We start from the raw sequence: 22,200 nt of genomic DNA on the forward strand, positions 1-22,200 counted from the left end.
CATCCTGCTGAAATATGAATTGTTGTGCTTCTTGTTCCAGCTGAGGGAACAGCCAATTCTCTAACATCTCCAGATACTGTAGTCCAGTTACAGTAGCACCTTCGAAGAAAAAGGGACCTAAAACTTTATTGGCTGAAATGGCACAGAAAACGTTCACCTTAGGCGAGTCACGTTCATACTGAGTTGTTTCCCGCGGATTCGTTCGAAATGCACACTGAACAACTGTCGTCGATTCACTTCTGCCGTACTCAATAACACAAAAAGCTTTCTGTTGAGCGGTCGCCATCTTAGCATCAACTGACGCTGACGCCTAGTCAACAGCGCCTCAAGCGAACAAATGTACAACTAAATGAAACTTTATAGCTCCCTTAATTCGCCGACAGATAGTGCTTAGCTCTGCCTTTTGTCGTTGCAGAGTTTTAAATTCCTAAAGTTGTGGTATTCTTTTTGAATCACCCTGTACTATGTAGGAATCAATATGGATTCCGGAAACAGCGATCGTGTGAGACCCAACTCGCTTTATTTGTTCATGAGACCCAGAAAATATTAGATACAGGCTCCCAGGTAGATGCTATTTTTCTTGACTTCCGGAAGGCATTCGATACAGTTCTGCACTGTCGCCTGATAAACAAAGTAAGAGCCTACGGAATATCAGACCAGCTGTGTGGCTGGATTGAAGAGTTTTTAGCAAACAGAACACAGCATGTTGTTATCAATGGAGAGATATCTACAGACGTTAAAGTAACCTCTGGCGTGCCACAGGGGAGTGTTATGGGACCATTGCTTTTCACAATATATATAAATAACCTAGTAGATAGTGTCGGAAGTCCCATGCGGATTTTCGCGGATGATGCTGTAGTATACAGAGAAGTTGCAGCATTAGAAAATTGTAGCGAAATGCAGGAAGATCTGCAGCGGATAGGAACTTGGTGCAGGGAGTGGCAACTGACCCTTAACATAGACAAATGTAATGTATTGCGAATACATAGAGAGAAGGATCCTTTATTGTATGATTATATGATAGCGGAACAAACACTGGTAGCAGTTACTTCTGTAAAATATCCGGGAGTATGTGTGCAGAACGATTTGAAGTGGAACGATCATATAAAATTAATTGTTGGTAAGGCGGGTACCAGGTTGAGATTCATTGGGAGAGTCCTTAGAAAATGTAGTCCATCAACAAAGGAGGTGGCTTACAAAACACTCGTTCGACTTATATTTGAGTATTGCTCATCAGTGTGGGATCCATACCAGATCGGGTTGGCGGAGGAGATAGAGAAGATCCAAAGAAGAGTGGCGCGTTTCGTCACAGGGTTATTTGGTAACCATGATAGCGTTACGGAGATGTTTAACAAACTCAAGTGGCAGACTCTGCAAGAGAGGCGTTCTGCATCACGGTGTAGCTTGCTTGCCAGGTTTCGAGAGGGTGCGTTTCTGGATGAGGTATCGAATATATTGCTTCCCCCTACTTATACCTCCTGAGGAGATCACGAATGTAAAATTAGAGAGATTAGAGCGCGCACGGAGGCTTTCAGACAGTCGTTCTTCCCACGAACCATACGCGACTGGAACAGGAAAGGGAGGTAATGACAGTGGCACGTAAAATGCCCTCCGCCACACACCGTTGGGTGGCTTGCGGAGTATAAATGTAGATGTAGATGTAGATGAAACATGTGGTCATAACAGTCATCATACCTCATAGACAATTCCAGATAACAAAATGAGGTTTTCTGCAAATAATAGTTCACAATGAGACACATATGTTGTATGATAAATGTTTGAAACTTTTTGCAGTAGCCACCAGAAAGATCGCGGGAGGCGCACATCAGCACGGCGTGTCACGGACAGTAGTTGCCGCAAGTAGAGTCCCGTCTACCAGAGGGCACGCGAGAATTCGGCCGCAACCTCTGCCGGCGAAACAACAACAACAACTCAGGCAGCATGGGCCGTGCCCAGTCAGTTCACATCTGGCATGCGTAGAAGACAGTTCCTGGTCTACGCTATGTACCGTGAGACGGAAAACGTGAACCATGTTACTACACAATTGGCGTTCTTTCGCGTGTTGCGTCATTGTTCGTTCGGCCCCTGATAGGGTGGTCTGGCAACGGGCCCTGCAGTTAGAAGACCCTTCTCTTGAGAAAGTCCTGCCCATTGCTCAATCGCATGAAGTCTCTCATGCCGCAGGTCAACAGTTGGAAGCGTAGTGTGATGTCGCACTGGTTCAGGGCGGTGCGGCTGCGTCCACTGCGTCCGGGGTGGACGACGTGCGAGCAGTACAATCCGGCCATTGCGGCTGCATCCGCACGGCGCGTAAACAGAGTTCCGGCCGCCAGCCCCTGTTACCATCCTGTGTGTCATGCTATATACATCATGATTGGTCAGAGTGCCCCCAGCGTTAGGCCGTTTGTCGCAAATGTAATAAAAAAGGACACATTGCTAAAGTTTGCCGCTCAGCCTCAAAAGAATCAAAGGAAGCAGGTACAGAGGACATGGACGTTGACATTCAGGAAGTTTCATCGGGCCAGGCTCCCGATGCATCGGCACACACACTCTTTATCGAGGTGTCGGTTCGGTCATGCCGATTACAACTGCAAGTAGATGCGGGTGCGGCAGTTTCTTTGTTGAATGCACAGACTTACTCCGATCTTGGGTTGGCGCCAGTTTACCGGCGTCTAGGCAGTTATGGTAAACAGTTCATTCCCCTACTGGGTCAATTCACTACCGGCATGACTTACAAATCAGTCACTTGGCCTATTACTTTTATTGTTGTCAGTGATGCAAGCTCCGCTAACCATTTTGGCTTGGATGCCTTTCAAGCTTTCGGTTTTTCTATCGCTGACACCATACAGTTGGTCTTCGAAGATGTTCCCTACCAATCATTGGAATCTTTGATCTCTGACTTTCCGGATATCTTTGAGGAGGGCCTGGGGCGTGTTTCAGACTTTGAAGCTCACTTAACGTTGAAGGTGTCAGCTCGCCCGAGTTTTCTACGCGCGAGGCAGATCCCCTTGGCTCTCCGCCCTGAGATAAAAGAAGAGTTAGACCGGCTGACAGCACTCGGGGTCATTCTTCCCATTTCTTCTAGTGAGTGGGCCTCGCCCCTCGTTATCGTCAGGAAACCCTCGGGAAAATTACGTGTTTGTCGCGGTTTCAAGGCCACCCTTAATCCCCAATTGTTGGTGGACACCTATCCTTTGCCTCGTGCTGATAAATTGTTCTGCGCCGTGGCGGGAGGCCAATATTTTTCGAAAATCGATCTTTCGGAGGCTTATCATCAGATACCACTTGATGAGGACTCCAAACAGCTGGTGGTCGTCAACACCCCGTTTGGCCTTTACCAATACCAGTGGTTGGCTTTCGTAATATCCAGTGCCCCGGCAATATTCCAGTGCTATCTTGAGCACGTCACGTCAACAATCCCGCATTGTATTAATTACCTGGATGACATAATTGTCACAGGCTGCAGCACAAAGGAACACTTGCACAACCTTCGCACCCTCTTTCTCAAATTCAGGTCCGTGGGCTTGTGTTGCAATCTGCGTAAGTCAAACTTCTTCCAACCGTCCATTGAGTATGTGGGCTACACCATCTCTCGGCACGGCGTCCAGCCACTAGGAAGTTTGGTCCAAAGTATCATCGACCTCCCGCGGCCTGCTTCGCTGAAGGAGTTACAAGCTTTTTTAGGCAAGATTGCCTATTACCACTGGTTCACTCCCCGGGCTTCCACCATAGCCCGCCCCCTGTACTGCCTTCTGTGCAAGGGTGTTCCTTTTGATTGGTCGCCTGCATGCGAGCGAGTGTTCACCTCGTTGAAGGGCCTCCTCATGTCAGCGCCTTGTTTGGCTACTTTTGACCCCCATAAGCCGTCGGTCCTGGCTACAGATGCTTCGCAGTATGGGGTGGGGGCAGTTCTGGCCCATCGCAACGCGGATGGTTCCGAGCAGCCACTGGTGTTTGTGTCTAAAACTCTTAGTCCCACGCAGGCCCATTACTCCCAGGTGGAAAAAGAGGCTTTGGCCATTGTCTACGCTGTTACCAAGTTTCACCTTTTCTTGTATGGCATGAAGTTTCAGTTAATCACTGACCATAAGCCATTAATATCGTTGTTTGGCCCCGCCTCTCAGATTCCAGATAGGGCGGCCCACAGACTACAGTGCTGGGCCTTGTTCCTCTCTAAGTACTATTATGACATTCATTTTCACTCTACCAGACAGCATGCCAACGCAGACTCTCTTTCCTGTCTTCCAGTGGGCCCGGATCCTAAGTTCGATCGAGAGGAGATTATGTGTTTTCATTTGGATGTGGCGTCCCGCCAAGCGGTTGATGGCTTCCCAATCACTAGTTCTAGAGTCGCCAGGGTAACAACAGCTGACCCAGTTCTCTGGCAAGTAGTTCGCCTCATTCAGCGGGGGTGGTCATCCCGACCTCCAGGCTGGGCCTCGGACCCTCTTCGTAATTATATTGTTCTACAAGACCGCCTCTCCATCTTGGAAGGAGTTCTCCTTCTGGCAACCAATGATACAGCTCCTCGCGTGGTTGTTCCTGCAAGTTTGCGCAGGGAAGTCCTCACGTTATTACATGAGGGGCACTGGGGTGTTTCCCGTACTAAAACCTTGGCTCGCAGACATGTGTACTGGCCCGGTATTGACAGAGAAATTGAGCACTTGGTGGCCACCTGTTCCCAGTGTGCGAGCCAACAGGCATCTCCCAGGTCAGTGTTCTCTTCATGGCCGCCTGCAACCCAGGCATGGGAACGTGTTCACATCGATTTTGCGGGCCCGTTTCTCAATGGCTTTTGGCTCATTTTCACTGATGCTTATTCCCGATTCCCATATGTGGTTTGCTGCTCCTCAACCACTTCAGAAGTTGCAATCCAGGCACTAGCGAAAATCTTTTCTGTGGAAGGTCTGCCAGTCACCCTGGTCTCGAACAATGGACCTCAGTTTATTTCGCAGACCTTCCAGGATTTTTGTAGGCACTTTGGTACTCGGCATGTTTGCTCTCCCCCCTTTCATCCACAATCGAATGGAAGCCGAGCGCATGGTGCCCACATTTAAGACGCAGATGAAAAAGTATGTGCACGAATTTCCTGAGGAGGAGGCGTTGACGTTTTTCATGACGGCTTACCGGACCACACCAATGGGAGAATGCAGCCCTGCAGAGCTCCTCCACGGGCGCCAACCTAGGACTCTGCTGCACCTCCTCCAGCCTGGTCCTCGCCAGTCTTCACAAAACGGAGTACCTGGCTTTCCACCAGGTATGCCGGTCTGGGCATGTGGGTTTGATTGCAATCCATGTTGGATACCGGTGGTGGTCCTGCGCTGCAATGGCCGCTGGCTCTATACCTTGCAGGCAGGGGACCGGGAGGTACGTCATCACCAAAATCAGCTACGTCCACGTTTGGGCACCCACCCTCCGACCTCTCGGGCACCGGCTTCCCCATTGCCGGCACCTGTATTGCTTTCTCAGGGGATGCTACCGCCCCTCCCTCCTGTGACTCCACCGCACTGCGATGGTTCTCAGCCTTGGCAGCCTCCAGTAGCTCCAGCACTAGTATCGCCATCATTAGAGATGCCCCAGCGAGAGCCAGCCCCCCTCGCAGGCCCGGTTTCTCAGGAGGCTGGTTCACCTGTGGTCATCCCTTCCCCATCGTCCCCGCCACTGGGTCTTGCCCCTCCTGAGGTGGTCCAGGATCCGGAGTTCGACAGCTTGTCTCCCGTTCTGTCCCGGGCTCCGGTGGTGGGGTGACGGGGGCCTCTTAATGTGGGTCACTTCCAGCCGTATTCGAAGGTTCCGGCTCAAGGGTTGGCAGATCCCCTCGACTCCAGCCTTCTGATGGATGTGGAGGTCATCGCTCCTGCACAACGCTCCACCTTCTGATGCAGTGGATCACAGTGGCTTCACCCCCTGAAGGAGGAGGAGTGCAGTAGCCACCAGAAAGATCGCGGGAGGCGCACATCAGCATGGCGCATCACGGACGGTAGTTGCTGCAAGTAGAGTCCCGTCCACCAGAGGGCACGCAAGAATTCGGCCGCGACCTCTGCCAGCGGAACAACAACAACAACAACAACAACAACTCAGGCAGCACGGGCCTTGCCCAGTCAGTTCACATCTGGCATGCCTAGGAGACAGTTCCTGGTCTACGCTATGTAACATGCGACGGAAAACGTGAACTGTGTTACTACATTTTTTTATGCACCGAGCTATAGAAGTAACTCATCTGCAATGGTGATAGGTCGGCAGTTTGGTTTAACTGTACAGAAATTTAAAATTACACTCTTTACAAAATGCAGAAAAGTAGTATCCAATGACTACAATGTAACTGAGTTCTGGTTGGAATCAATAGACTCACACAAACTCTTGGGAGTAGAAATATGTATGGATATGAAATGGAGTGACCATCCAAGCTTAGTCATTGGTACAGTAGGTGGCAGAATTTGGTTATTGATAGGATATTGGGAAAACATTGTGAGTTGATTCAGTGAGACTGCTTACAGAACACTTCTGTTTTCCATCGTAGGATAGAATGGTCACAGGTTTGACTGTTTCATCAAAGAGTATCACAGAAATGCAGAAAAACCTGAATTGGCTGGTGCTTTAAGATAAATTCCAACTATTCCAGGAGTGCCTGCTTACATATTTTGAAGAACCATTATTATGCAAAGAACCTAGGAATACATTGCAGCCCCTTGCATATTCCATACATAGGAACCAAAAAGACAAGATTAGACTAATTACAGCATGCACAGTGATATTTAAAAATCATTCATCCATGCCATATGTGGCTGAAACAGGAAGAAACCCTAACATGTAATACAATGTTAAGTATTGTCTGCCATGCACCTCAGTGGTTTGCAGAGTATATATGTAGATGTACATGTAATTATATGCAACAAGTAAGTTCTGTGAATGTTTTTGTTTTATGTATGGGTACAGCTAGGATGCTAGATAAGTGAGACCTGATGTTGTGATTATGATGACAGGTACTTGATCTCTGATGTGAGTCATTGGGCTGCATGCACAATGAGGAGGCAGTCAAGTTAAATAGCAGATGGCAGTTACGCAACTTGTCTGGTTGCAACCATCCTGATTGGGCACTGCAGCACTGACTTGGTGAAATAGATGGATGTTGCAGATTTAATGCACACAACCATTCATATTTTGTTCTAATCATTGGTAGAGCTTTCACTTATCATGACATATTGGATTACACACTGCAGTGGAGGTTTGGTAGAAAAAAAATGATTGCACAAGTGTATGTTTCACATCCTGTGGAAATATTTTCTGAAACTGTGATAATGACAGAAGCTCAAGAAATGAATTAAAATTTGTGCCACAGCCAGGACCTGAGCCTGGGTCTCCTTACTTACCAGGAAGGTGTGCTACCCATTACACCACTGCAGTGATATAGCTAACATTGCTCTATATGGAATACCCTAGCACAATGCCTACCTCAACACAAACCTAAATTCACACCTTGGGCGTATTTTCTCCTCCTTAGATTGTAACTATTGCTGAGGCTCTCCGGTACTGGAATAGCACCCTAATGTTGAATGTAATGCAGAAAATTATATTTTCTGAAACCTCTGGAGGGCACACAGGTAATCAGAAGTTTTCCTGCATGTTTCAACAGTATTAGTTGCCCAACTGAGGTGCACATCTAAAGTTATGCCAAATTCTTCATTGTTCTCTGATATGGTATTGGGGTACCACTGAGAATAATAGGAGGCATTTTTTTTGTGTGAATCAGAACCAATTAATTTTTGATGGTATACTAAAGTTACTTGTAACTTCACTGCATTTAGTTTAACTCTTAAATTTTGCACCCATCTAATCACTGAAGACAGATCATGATTCATGTGGACAACAAAAGTATTGATGTTTCAGGTCTGATTCTTGAATAAGGCCGAAGGTCATCAGTATGGAAATGATCTTTACAAGAGAAAAGAATCAGTGATATATCACACACTATGAGAACTAATTGGCCCAAGATTGACTCCTGTGTCACACCTGAACATATTGCTCCCAGGATGACTTTTTGTTCTTACAAATGACATGCTGCTATCTGTTTCCCAAGTATCTTTCAAATCATTTTAGATGCACTATCTGAAAATTTTAGGTATCACATTTTGAGCAATGTGTGAAGGTTGACAGCATCAAAGTCTTTTCTGAAGTCTAGCAGTGTCAATACTGTGGCTGCATGGTTGTCTGTGTCATATTTCAGGTCACATCTTACCTTAATTAGTGCAGTGTTTTTGAAATCTGGGCTGATATTTCTCATATCTGCCAAGTTTACATACATAACTTTTCAGTAATTTGGAGCTGAAAAATATATTACAAAGTTCTGGATGCTGTGGTTAGGATGCCAATTGGCCAGTATTTGAAAGGTGATTGGGGCCTTTCATTATTAGGCATAGGTATGACTATTTTTCTTTTTCATTGAGTGGGTTGAGTGGGATACTTTCCACCCATGAGAGAAAGATTAAATATGTCTTTCAAGACTGGTGTTAAACTGTGTTTGATGAAGAGTGAAAATTTAGATATGTCTGTCAAGTCTGGTATTAAATTATCTTGATGATGGTAACACTGATACTATCTTTGTCTATCACATCAGAAGAGATTCTCACTATTGCTTTTCTAATTGGGTTTATTGCAAAGGAAAAATCAGGATTAAATATGTAAATTGGAACTATCACAAAGAAAATATTAAGGGGAAGGCAAAAGAAAGACTGCATTCTGTTGGGAGAACATTTCGAAGATGCAACAACTGTAGCAAAGAAACTTCCTGCATTACGTTTGTCCGTCCTCTTCTGGAGTATGAGATCCTTACCAAATATAATTGATGGAGGACATTGAAAAAGTTCAAAGAAGGGCAGCTTATTTTGTACTATCATGAGGAAGGGGTGTGTCAGCAATATGACACATGAGTTCAGTTGGCAATCATTAATACAAAGGTGATCCTCACTACGATGAGATCTTATCAAGAAATTTCAAATACCAACTTTCTCCTCTGTGTGCAAAAATATTTTGTTAGGTCTCACCAACACAGGGAAAAATGATCATTGTCATGAAATAACAAAAATCAGAGCTCACATGGAAAGGTTTAAGTGTTGGTTTTTCCCACATGTCGTTCAAGAGAGGAATGGTAGAGAAATTATCTGAAAGTGGTTTGATGAAACCTCTGACAAGCACTTAAGTGTGAATTTCAGATTAGTCATGTAGATGGAGATGTAGATGCAGTATGGGACTTAATGCGGGTAGTAGTTCTTTGCAAAAACACGTTTCACTTATGTCTGTGGTTATACACAGCCAGTCAGCACATCAGTAAATACAGTATTACAATTCATGAAATAAAGAAAAATAAAATTAAAGTAATCTTGTAAGCAGGTCAGCAGAAATATAGATTGACAGACTTGTGCACAAACACTTTATATGCTCCTTGTTGCTGATTTTGTCACTAGTTTCTATTTACCTGTTCTGCTGTGGCATGCTCAGCCATGTGCTCCTGTTCCACCAAGAGTATGCACTGCTGTATTCAATTAATGCCTACAGCACTGGAGAAAGATACACCATGAAATCATTCACATGTGATTCTGGCAAAATAATTCATCCATAGATATCAGAAAAATGCAAGCTGCACTGTTCACAGTCTATAACTCCTGATATGCAAAGTTCACAATGGTCACAAACATACAGTTTGTGTTCACAGCAGCATGTATAACCATTGCGAAGCAGCTTAAAGTACTCACTGTCATACAGTAATGGAGTGAATTCGTAGCCACTTATGAAATTTTGTCATATAAATTGTAATGTATAGTCTCAACCATCAATTGTGCTCATTCTGAAGTTTGAAGACCATCCCAACATGTATGATTATTAATCTCCATGACATGACACATGTATTTAAAAGTCAATAATATTTACATATCTGTTCATAAATTATTCCAGATGGAGTGTAACAACCTTTAGTATGACTGCAACAATTTGGAAGCAATTTTATTGTTTCTGACTCTCAAGTTGTTAACATGTCTGGTTCCAAGCATGTCCAAACACTTAATACATTCTAACAGTAGCTGCTACATATAAGTCATACTACTAGAGCGATAACAATAGCAATATGGTTGATGTGCAATGATATGACTAAACACTTACAAACTACAAGAGGTAATCAAATAAAAAGGAGACAGATGGGGGAAAATTAAGTAAACTGTTAACTATTTCAAAAACAGTTGCCATAAATGTTAGCATATTTGTCCCAGTATGAGACAAGACTGTCAATGCCTTCATGGAAAAATGTTTGTGGCTGCCTACGGAACCATGATTCTACCAAGGCATGCACCTCTTCATCCAAAGCAAACTGATGCCCACAAATGTCTTTCTCAATAAATGGAAACTGCATGGGTAGAGAGCTGTACAGAGTATGTGAGTGCTCACAGGTGGCCAATGTTATTTTGAGTAAATTGTAGAAGTTTTCCTGGGAAGCCCTTACACATCATCCATATGGTCTCGATCTCTTTGCATTAAATTTCCTTATTTTTGTATCCATGAAGAAAAACATTTGTTACTGATGATTTGCTTTAGACAAAGAAATGAAATCATGGTTCCAGAGGCAAACACAAACACTTTTCCATGAAGGCATGTCTTGTATTGTCTCACAGTGGGCTAAATGTGTTAACAGTTACTTTTGAACAGGTTACTTATTTTTTCCCCATCTGCCTCATTTTCAATTGACTGCCCCTTATAAATGAAGAATCCCACTGTCATGATTTTGCTAGCTACCTATCACTCCTCATCATCCGATTCAGCAACACATACTCAACCTACACCAGGATATGATAGAGTACTTGGACTGTTACTGAGCTGGGAGAAGATGGGTCTGAATCCGAATTTCTTAAGCAGCTGGAGTCACAAAATAAAACTCAGTTCATCTCAGAGTACAATGCAACATATAGTGTGACAGAAACAGCTGAAACAAGTAAAAAAGCGCCTGAGAGCACTGATGTTCCTAGTTCTCTCTTGATCTCCTATGGCAGAATTACAATGAGCCCCAGCTATAACATGGGATAAACATGTGTCTTCTTGCAGGGTACGTATCTCTGCTGACAGTGTCTCTTTGTTGGCTACACCAGATGGTGTCGCAGTTCTAGATTTGAAAGATATTACATAGAAAAATAACAAAGTAAAAAAATTTACACACAAAAAAAAAAAAAAAAAAAAAAAAAAGTTAGTGAAACAGGAAGGCCTTTGTGTGTGTGTGTGTGTGTGTGTGTGTGTGTGTGTGTGTGTGTGTGTGTGTGTGTGTAACATTATACCTATTCTAAATGTATGCCACTGATTATCTACAGTTTGTAATACTGAGAGAAATAAAATAAACCAAAAGAAATGGTTTAGCCTTCATTAATTTTCAGACCATTTTCTTTTCGACTGTTTTTGCTTACTGATTCTGTAGTCTGTGGTATCACTAGTTTTAATGATCATTGTCATCCTAATAGGACAGCTGAGAAATTTATATCTTCATTGTCACAAATATTTGGCTGTTTCTTCTGAATATGTTGCTATTTCTGAGGTTGTTCTTGTGGTGGAACCTGAGAATACAGCCGTTTTTTTCTGAATTCATTCTGATTTTGCTTCTATACTGACATGAGACTGTTACAATGTCTCTTGCTTTCAAGCATATTGCTTACTGGCTGCTCTCATTGGCCTCGTAGAACCAGTTGACACAACTCAATTTATTCCTGTCATACCTCACGGCAAGTTTTGACAACATTGCTGCAAGAAACAGGTAAGCACACCAATTGCCCCTATCTATACTTTTACCATCTCCTAATGTTTTTTGTAGGATGAAATTTCCATTTTTGTGTTTTACCTTTCCTTAAAAAAGCAGCATTAATGTTTTTATACAGTAGCCGTACATGTGTGAGAATGCTATTTCCTCCTGTGTTTCACAAAATTGTCAAAATAAAATCAGAACAATAGACTGTTGTAGGGGCTAGTTCATAGTTCCTTGCTTATCTCTTGCACTAGTGCCATGCAAGTCAATGCCACGTGATTGTTCGAGCAATGTCAATACTGTATCAAGTGCTTCAGCGCATTGTGAAATCTCAAGTCTGTTGGATCATGAGTATCATTTGTTGAGCCCAGGCCTTCTGAATTCTTTAAAATAAATCTGCACGTGACCTCCATAGTCAAAGCTTCATCTCTAAATATAAGATGACACTTATAAATCTGACATGACCCCTACATACTCTACTGAACAATGTAGCAATGTTGGCCACAGCAGCAATAGTTTAATCTGCAAATAGAAGATGGTCTTATTTTTCAGATGACGAATTTGGAAACAAAAACTCATCTTGTAATCGGGTAAATAGTAATAGGACAATGCAAATTACTTGTGCGGGGAAATGAGTACTCAAGTGTTGCTGTTCACTTCAAGAGAATATTCAGAAATGGAATATTGGGTGTTGCCAATGTAGAAATTTGTGTATGGTCATTTAGTCTTCACGTATGATGCCCAGCTAAAAAAGTGAAGTAATCAGAGGGAAAGAGGAAATGAAATTAAACTTCATAGTTTGAGTGGGTACATGATGTTACTTAGATGATTACAAAGTCAAGTCAAATTCATAAATAACTTGGCAGTATGAGCTGACTTATTAACTTGATGCTGCACCCTTTCTGGCCTGGATGCATCCACTGATTCAGTTGGAAGGAGTGTCATAAACTATTGTATCCCATCCTGAGGCAAGTTGACCCATAACTGTTGCAACTAGTCCTTGATAACCTGGATACTGGTGCTGGGATTCAGTTGGCGTCCAAGCTGGTCCCACAAATGCTCTATTGAGGACTGATCTGGGGATCTTGCTGGTCATGGGAGTGCCTCAACAGCACACAGACAGTTTGTAGAGACACTTGCCATATGCAGATGTGATTAGTCTGTTGAAAAATGACACTAAGATACTGTCACATGAGAGTATCACATGAGAATGCAGGAAGTCCGTGATGTACTGTTGTGCCATTGGTGTTTCATAGATCACTACTAGCTGTGACCAACAAGTAGACTGCCCCCCCCCCCCCTCCCCCTCCGCGATGACCTCAGAAGTCACAGTGTTGTGCCATCTCTCCAGAACATTGGCAGAATGGGACTTCCTGCCAGGTTGCCACCAACTTCATAGACAGTGGTCATCCTGGTTAGTGGGAAGCCATAATTCATCACTAAACACAATGTGACCTCATTCATCAGGAGTCCGTGCTTCCCTGTAACAGCATCATCTAAGTGCAGCCATTTGTGCTGTTGTGTTAATGGCATCCTATGCATGGTGTAATATTCTAGTCTGACTACTGCTAGTCTCTGATCAGTTCTGTGGGACAACACAGAATATTGCAGGGCATCCATCTACATCTACATACATATTCCACAACACATCATGCGATGCATGGCAGAGGATACCTCATATTGCTATTGTTTTTTTCCTTTCCTGTTGCAATCGCAGATGGAGTGAGGGAAAATGAAAAACAGCTGTCTATATACCTCCATATGAGCCCTTACATTCTTTATCTTGCTTTTGTGGTTTTTATGCAAAATGTACATTCATGGCAGTAGAATCATACTACAGTCAGCCACAAATTCCAGTTCTCTAAGTCTTCTCTATAGTGTTTCACAAAAAGAATGTCGTCTTACCTCCAAGGGTCTCCATTTGAGTTCTCGAAGCATCTCCATAATACTCCCATCTTGACTGAATCTAACTGTAACAAATTAGCAGCATACCTCTGAACTGTCTAAGTGTATTCCTTTAATCCTACCAGGTGGTGATCTCAAACACTTGAGGAGTACTCAAGAATGGGTCACACTAGTGTTCTATACATAGTCTCCTTTATAGATGATCTACACTTTTCTAGAATTCTCCCAATAAACTGACGTTGAACATTCATCTTCCCTACTGCCAACCTAATGTACTCATATCATTTTGTATAACTTTGCAATGTATAATCAATGTGCCGTGTCAAGCTGCACATCACTAAAACCATATTTGAACATTAAAGGATTACTTTTCTTACTCATCTGCAATTAACTTATATTTTTATACATTTAGAGTAAGCTGCAATCCATCAGACCAAATAAAAATTCTATATAAATTACCCTTTATCCTCCTACACTCGCCGGCTGCGGTGGTCTAGTGGTTCTAGGCGCTCAGTCCGGAGCCGCGTGACTGCTACGGTCGCAGGTTCGAATCCTGCCTCGGGCATGGATGTGTGTGATGCCCTTAGGTTAGTTAGGTTTAAGTAGTTCTAAGTTCTAGGGGACTGATGACCATAGATGTTGAGCCGCATAGTGCTCAGAGCCATTTGAACCTCCTACACTCACTCAGTGATGACCTTTTACCATACACTACAGCATCAGCAGCAGGAGTCGCAGATTGCTGCTCACACTGTTTGTCATTTTTTATGTATATAGAAAACAAGAGCAATACAATCAGACTTCCCTTGGGGGAACTCCTGGCAGTACTCCACCCTTGTCTCTGATGAACATTCACCATCCAGGACAACATACACTGTCTTCTATTACCTAAGAAGTTTTGAAACTACTCACATATCTGAGAACCTGTTCTATATGTGTGGACCTTTGTTAACATCTGCAGCGTGGACTGTGTCAAACACTTTCTGGAAATCTAGGAATATGGAATCTTCCTGTTGCCCTTCATCCATGGTTTGCAGAATATTGTGAAAAGGGCAAGGCGAGTTTCACACAAGCAGTGCTTCCTAAATCCCTGCTTATTTGCTGAAAGACATTTTTTGGACTCCACAGAACTTATTATATTCAAACTTAGGATATGCTCAAAAATTCTGGACAAACAAATATTTAAGATATTGGCTCATAACTTTGCGGGTCTGTGCTTTTGTCCTACATGAGTCACCTAAGGTTTTTTCCAGTCACTTGGCACTTTGCATGGGTGAGAGATTCATGATAAAGTAAGCTAGGTAAGGGCCCAATGCCAAAGAGTATTCTCTGTAAAATCAAACTAGGATGCCATCTGGACCTCATGGGTCATTTATTTTCAACTCTTTCAAATGCTTCTCAATGCCAGGGATTCCTACGTTTGTGCCCTCCATGTAAAAGCCTGTGAAATGGTAAAACAATGGTACACATGTACAATCCTCCTGTGTGAATAAAAACATGAAATTTAAAACTTCTGCTTTCTTTTTGCTGTCTTCTGCTACCACACTAGATTGGCTGATGAGTGACAGAACAGATGCTCTTTGATCTGCTTAGTGTTTGTACATAGGGCCATGATTTTCTTGGGTTCTTGGTAAGATCTTTTGCTATAGTATGACAGTGAAAATTGTTGTATGCTTTGCATATCAATCTTTTTATAGACAGATGAATTTCTGCTAAATTCTGCCTGTTTACATTTCTGCATTCTTTGTTGAATTGAGAAAGTGACAATCTGTTTCCTCACTATTTTCCAGATTTTGATATTAAACAATGATGGGTCTGTTCTGTCCTTAATCCACTTACTCAGCACCTACTTCGCCAAATTTTGTTTTACAGTTTACTTGTTCACATCTTATGTTGATGAAATCAGCCCACTGTTAGATCCAAATGCTGTAAAAATCTGGATACTGCATGATTCAACTATCCAGACAAATCGAGACCCACAGTGAGGATCCTTTCAAACTCTTGTTAGATGCCAATAACATAACATCACACAAATATTCAACATCTACATGTCTTTCACAGTGATCACTCAACTTGTGTCACAGTTCATATTCAGTATGTACCCTACAAGGCTTGGTAACAACACTAAACGTGAACAACACTCATGAACTCTGGCAACCATTCTGTCTGTCACAGAGAATTCCATCTCTAATTCTTTACTTATCTGTCGATGGTGTCAGTGTGTTTGACATTACATTAATACCCAATGATGTCTTCTGGGTGCTTCACTTTTTTGTCTAACAGTGTATATTACTGTCTTTAAAGGGAGAGGAGAAGATAATAATGAAACAATCAAAAATTTGGAGTGAAAGAATCTTATAGGACTGGAAATATTGAGGATAAAGAAGAAATATGTATATAAATGATCCCATTCAGAAGGGAAAACTCCTAAAGGTTTTGTTTGATTCACTTTATTTTCTGTCTAGATGACATAGCTTAATTTATAGTGAGCAGAGACCTCGTGAAGGAGTAAATCAGTACTGCTGAAAATCATTACTGTTCACAACAACAGTTTGGCAATGAAAATGTGCATGGCCCCAAGTGAAGTACTGATATAATAATTTCAAGAAGGGGTGAGAGAATTTTGAAAACATGTTCCACTTGCTTCATTCATTCAGCAGCATCTCAGTGAAAAGCATCAAGACTATTTGTGACTTCATCAAATTTTATTAACTCATAACTGTGCTTTAAATCTATTTGAAACTTAAAATCAGCTATGGAAGTGTGTATTCAATCATTTGAAAGGTGATGGAATTATGGAAAGTGTCAGCTCATTGGATGTCAAGGATGCTGAATGAATAGTAGAAACTGAAGTGACACATTTTTGGGCAAAATTGTCACGTGTGATGAGACTTGGATCCATCATTATGCCCACAAATCAAATAGTGCCAATATGGTGTTTTGAGCCTATATATCCATTCTGCTGGTCCGTTTCCACCAGGAATTATTGAACAATGCTACCTACTATTAGAATTTTTGTTGCCAAGTCTGAGATGCCTACCAACCAAAAAAAGACTTATCACCCTGTTAAGAACTGTGTTACTTCTCCATTGTAACAGGTGATCCCACACGTAGCAATAACCCAACAAAAATGAGATGAAATGCTATGGACTGCCCTTCAACATCCATCACATAGCCTGTACATCTCACCCTATAACATCCACTTGTTTGGAACCTGTAAAAGGAAGGAAGACTGGTGTTTAACAACCTGTTGACTATTAACTCACAAGAGATGGAGCACATTAGGGAAGAAAATCACCCATGCCCTTTTAAAGGAACCGTCCCAGCATTTACCATAAGCAATCTGGATGCTGGATGGGGATTTGAACCATCGTCCTCCTGCACATGATTCCAGTGTACTAATCACTGCATCATCTCACTTGCTTTTAAGGAAGCAGTTGGTGGAAATTGCTTCACAATCAATGACGGGGGTACAACAGTTCACATGCAGTTTGTTTGAGACAGGTTCTCATCTTTTTTATCGGCATTAAAATCTGTTAGCCAATGGCAAAAGTTAAGAGCCATGAAGAAGAATCTTGTAGAACAGTAAGAAAAATGCGAGTGAGTTAACTGTGAATATTAAACATATTATTACATAAAATTAATTTACACTGATGAACCAAAACATTACAACCACCTGTTTCACCAAATGTTGTTCCACTTTTCAAACACAGTGAAACAGACATCCTGCTTGGCATGGATTCTACAAGTCCTTGACAGGATTCCAGAAGTATATGGCACCAGATGCCTATGCTCAGGTGGTTTACGGGCACGCAGCTGCTGCCCAATATGTGTTCCAGTGGGTACAGATCAGGCACATTTGTTGGCCAAAACATCAATGTGAGTTCACTATAATGCCCCTCAGACCACTGCAGTATGATTCTGACCTTGCAACCTGCTGGAAGATGTTATCGCTGTAAGGGGAGACTTCGGACATGAAGTGATGCAAGTGGTCTGCAGTACTATTCACGTATTTCGCTGCTGTCGTGATGTCTTCAGGTACCACCACAGATCCAATGGAAACCCAACTCAGTGTACTCCATAGCATAATTCTGTCCTTACTGGTCTGCATCTGTGGTGTGGTATGTGTTTTGTGCAGCCATTCATCTGGACGATGGCGTGTAAGGACCCAACCATTGACCTGGTATAACAAGAAAAGTGATTCATTTGACAGGCAACCCATTTCTACTGATCCATGGTGAAAACTCACTTATGCTGTGCCCACTGCATTCATAACTGATGGTGTCATTGGGTCAACACAGGAGCATGAAGGAGTTGTATGATGTGGAGCTCCATGTCCAACAATGGCCTTTGGACAGTGTGCTCTGTCATCAGATCTGCAACAGAATGCTGCCTATGCTGGATTACACAGTGTGGGATGCTCCAACCTCTCCACTTTGTGATGGGACGTGGTTGTCCAATACAAGATGGCCATCTGTAAACCACTTTAGATAGGTGTTCACAACTGCAGTATGCCAACAGGCAAGCAGCTTTACCATTTCAAAGATTCTTATTTCCAGTCATAGCATCACAACAATGTGCCCTTTGTCAAAACTGCTTACATCAGTGTATTTGCACATTTGTGGCCTATATCTTCACTATAATGACTATCCACTTGTCTCTGCTCTACTAACATTCTTTCCTTACTGCATCATATGCCCAAATCACTACTGGAGGCATACAGTTTTGCAGTGAGCAGTGGTCATAATGTTTTGACTCATCAGTGTACATCTGATTGATTCACACATGTTACTCTTTTCTATAAGTTGCAGTTGTCACAGAGGTAATTAAACCCTTCTCATTCTGAACAGGACCTGGTGCCTGATGGCTTCGCAGATCACCATGCTGTAATAAATGAAACAGACCCACTAGACATGTCAAATTCAGAATTCTGGTCATCATTCTCAAGCAGTGAAGAAGCTTTACTCAACTGTGCAGGGCTTGTGCTCAATTTGCCACTCACACCAAGTAGGCTCTGCAATGCTAGTGAATCTGAAGAGTCTCTCAACAAAGCAGGACTGCATAACACATTGACTTATATGTAAGTATCAAATATTATATTTCACTGAAAGCTATAATCATAGTGCTGGGACACTAGCCAGGGAATGCTATCACTATATTTCATATATAAAGTGTGACTTGGGAAACTTCAAAATTTGTTTTAAGAAAATAATAGTTTCCAATTTAGCTTATCAAAGCTGTTCCTAGTATTGTACATAAATTGCTTTTAATCCCATTTCTTTCTGTATTTGCAGCATTCCAGCCACTGGTTATTACTTCTTTGTATTCAACAGTGAAAATGAAGTACAAACCAACTATATGAGGGCATACTTCCAACTGGAGAAGAGAGTCTACAATGTTTCATATGCCCTGGATGCATGTGTCAATTCAACAGAAGCATGTTCTCTGCCACTGGACTTCTGGTCAAATGAGAAGGTAGTCCTGGAGCTACCAGCACCTTTGAAACCAAATGATTCAGAATGGAACAATGAATATGTTATTCAGTCCACCTGTGAACCTCGCACTGCCCTTTACTTGGTTTGTGTAATAGCTGTCCCCTTGCTCATTCTAATTTTTGCATTCCAGTAAATAGCACAATATTTTTCTCTACAGAAAGCACAATATTTTTCTCTACAGAATGCAGTGATTTTAGTATACAGGTAATGAGTGTATCATCACAACTTCCCATAAAAAAAAAAATTGAGCACAGGGAACATCTTAAGTTGTTCTACATAACCATTCAATAAATTGTCATTTTGAGTAAGTTTACCAGTAAATGAGAAGATAAAATGCATTTTATCATCCTCCATACATTGAGAAACTATTATTCTGTATAGTTTTTGAAATATTTACATGATAGAATTTAACCCATCAACTTTATTTTGCACTTTACTTCATTGGCATTTCTATTTTATCATCATATTTCAGTCTTCATAAATAACTGGAAATATGGCAATCAAACAGATATCACACTTGAATTTCTACTTGCTCTGTTACTGTATGAAAAGACAATATTATCATAGTGTCAATGGCAATTTTTTTATTTCAAATTAGGTACTACCATTGTATCAGTAATAAAGGTTGAACTGATCTGTATGTGTTTTTATAAAACTTATAATTAAATTGTTGTTGGAAACATAAAGTAGGAGTTTTTGGCTGAGCATTACATTCTTCAAAAATATTAAAAATTTACAGGAGAGACTACAAATTATTTTAAAAAAATAAATGTACTTTCTGTGAAATGTATTTGTAACAGAACTACCTTCTTTGTTAATGTATTGCTTTTCCCAGAATTATACCTATAAGGCTATTGAAGAAGATAAATTTCCTTTCAAATGAGGAATAGTGAATATTTTTAATGATTTTAATAAAAGAAACCAAAGTGTATAACATTAATGGAAATCGGATTTCTCACATTTGAGAGGAATGAAAAGTCAAACACAGACATTAATAACTAAGTACTGAATGTCAGTCTCATACACAGAAGAGAATGTGCATTTGCTGAGATCATGGTAAGAATTTTTAACCTTAGAGAGAGAGAGAGAGAGAGAGAGAGAGATTTTTTAAGAAATCAGCCATAAGCATAAAATCCCTCACAGAAGGATTGATTGATTGATTGACTTGTTTATTCATCTGTATAACAATGCAGATTGTATCCAAGTTGTCAATTGTTTCTGATGAACTAAAACATACATGGGTTCTTACAATGTTTACAGTTCAATTCTTACAAGTAAAATACACTGCTGTATAGAGAGAGAGAGAGAGAGAGAGAGAGAGAAATTCTTTTTAAGAAGTCAGCCATATTCATAAAACTGCACAGAAGGAGTAAAATATATGCTGTGTGAACACACAACCTGATATTCAGAAATGATGCAAAGCTGAGAGTTATCCAGTCATGTACAACATCAAGCCTGTGTCATAAATGATATGTAGCCTGAAGAAACCATATTTCTGCTTTGACAGATAGTCATTGACAACCTTAATAACTCTGTTCTCCCACTCAATCCTGCATGAAACAGAAATGCTACATAACCGATCTTGTGTGCCTTGTATTCAATGAATGCATTGATTCTCATTTTACTCATTTTAAAACTTTCTCACTAGATTTTTAAAACTTCCAAATCTCACAATTATTGTCATTTTCATTTGCAATAATTTTGATCTCTCTCTCTCTCTCTCTCTCTCTCTCTCTCTCTCTCTCTCACACACACACACACACACACACACACACACACAAACACAAAAACACAAATATTTTCAGTGGACAACCATAGGTGAGCAAAATGCAAAGTAATAGAAGAAAAACAGAGTAACTTCATTATCTTTATCTGTTCAGTCCTGAGTTAACTTAATGGCATGTGCCCTACCTTTCTCTTATTAGAGTTTTCCATTATTGTTTACAGTTTTAGGATCAAAAGTTTGTTTTACCTGCCTTTATGATATTGTCACTTGTTGGCATATTACTGTATGGGTTTTGATTTTTCTGTCATCTAAGGCATTTGTTTCCTTCAGGCTCCTGTTAAATTTATGGAAATATGGAAGATAATTGTTAAGACCTTTTATTCCTTGAACAATTTCCAGTCCAGACAGGTGAACAAATACTTTTTGAGCTAATTCAGCTGAATTAGCTGAAAGCAATTTCCTAATCTAGTCATTTTATTGTCTGTAAGCCAAAATGGAAATTTTCAGGTAAATACCAAGACACCCCTCATTTAAACTTCATTTGTAATTTCATTGAGATACATACTCTACAATTCTTAATCTTTTATAAATTTCATTTGTTATGAAGAGAATGGTTTTAATCATGTGTGCACTGGGTTTGAATATATTTTAGAAGTGAAGAATGGGATACAACAAGTATTATAAGAATCGGAATGGATGATTTTTGTTCTGAAGATCTCAAAAGACTGTTCAGATTTATTACATATGAACTACAATTTCTTTTAAGCTACCTCTGTGATAAGTGTGATAGTGTATTTAAGTGAATGAATGAGATGTTATGACTTAAGCTTATAAGTGTACCTGCATTCACATATTAACAATGGATTTACTCATAAGTGTGTCATATATTTGTGAAAGTATCTTTTATACTTGGTTGTAAAATAAATATTTAAATCTTTTATTTTTCTGGAATATTTATTGGCCTCCATTAGTTTACCTCCTGTAGTCACAAATAATATTGATTATAATTGTCAGTTATGCACTAACAACTGGTATTCTCGGCAAGTAAAATTATTCCAGAAGTATATTGAAATTATTCTTTTTTGATGATCTATTGCACTGCACCTCACACATGTGTCAGTGCTGTGCTTAAAATTTGACTGCTACCAAGAGACATAGATACTTTATCACATGTCACAAGGAAAGAAAAACTAAGGCATTAGCATCCCTTCAAGTCATAGTACAATTTATTTAAGTATTCATCATTAATTGATATATTAATGTGTATTTTTATGTACAAAGGTCTATTATATCTCAAATTGTTAATA

The 22,200-nt window shown here is 41.0% G+C and overlaps 1 protein-coding gene across 1 annotated transcript in view; it reads left to right on the forward strand.

The window, feature by feature from the left end:
- LOC124616248 overlaps positions 1-21,833 on the forward strand; it is a gene marked incomplete at its 5' end in the record, with an annotated part of 100,416 nt that extends 78,583 nt beyond the window's left edge. The window contains 2 exons of the mRNA XM_047144551.1: positions 18,523-18,752; positions 18,967-21,833. Coding sequence (XP_047000507.1) covers positions 18,523-18,752; positions 18,967-19,300 — 564 coding nt within the window. The remainder of the gene's footprint in view (positions 1-18,522; positions 18,753-18,966) is intronic.
- Between the last annotated feature and the right edge of the window lie 367 nt (positions 21,834-22,200).

Source organism: Schistocerca americana, chromosome 5, assembly GCF_021461395.2.
Source record: "Schistocerca americana isolate TAMUIC-IGC-003095 chromosome 5, iqSchAmer2.1, whole genome shotgun sequence".
Lineage (NCBI taxonomy): Eukaryota > Metazoa > Arthropoda > Insecta > Orthoptera > Acrididae > Schistocerca > Schistocerca americana.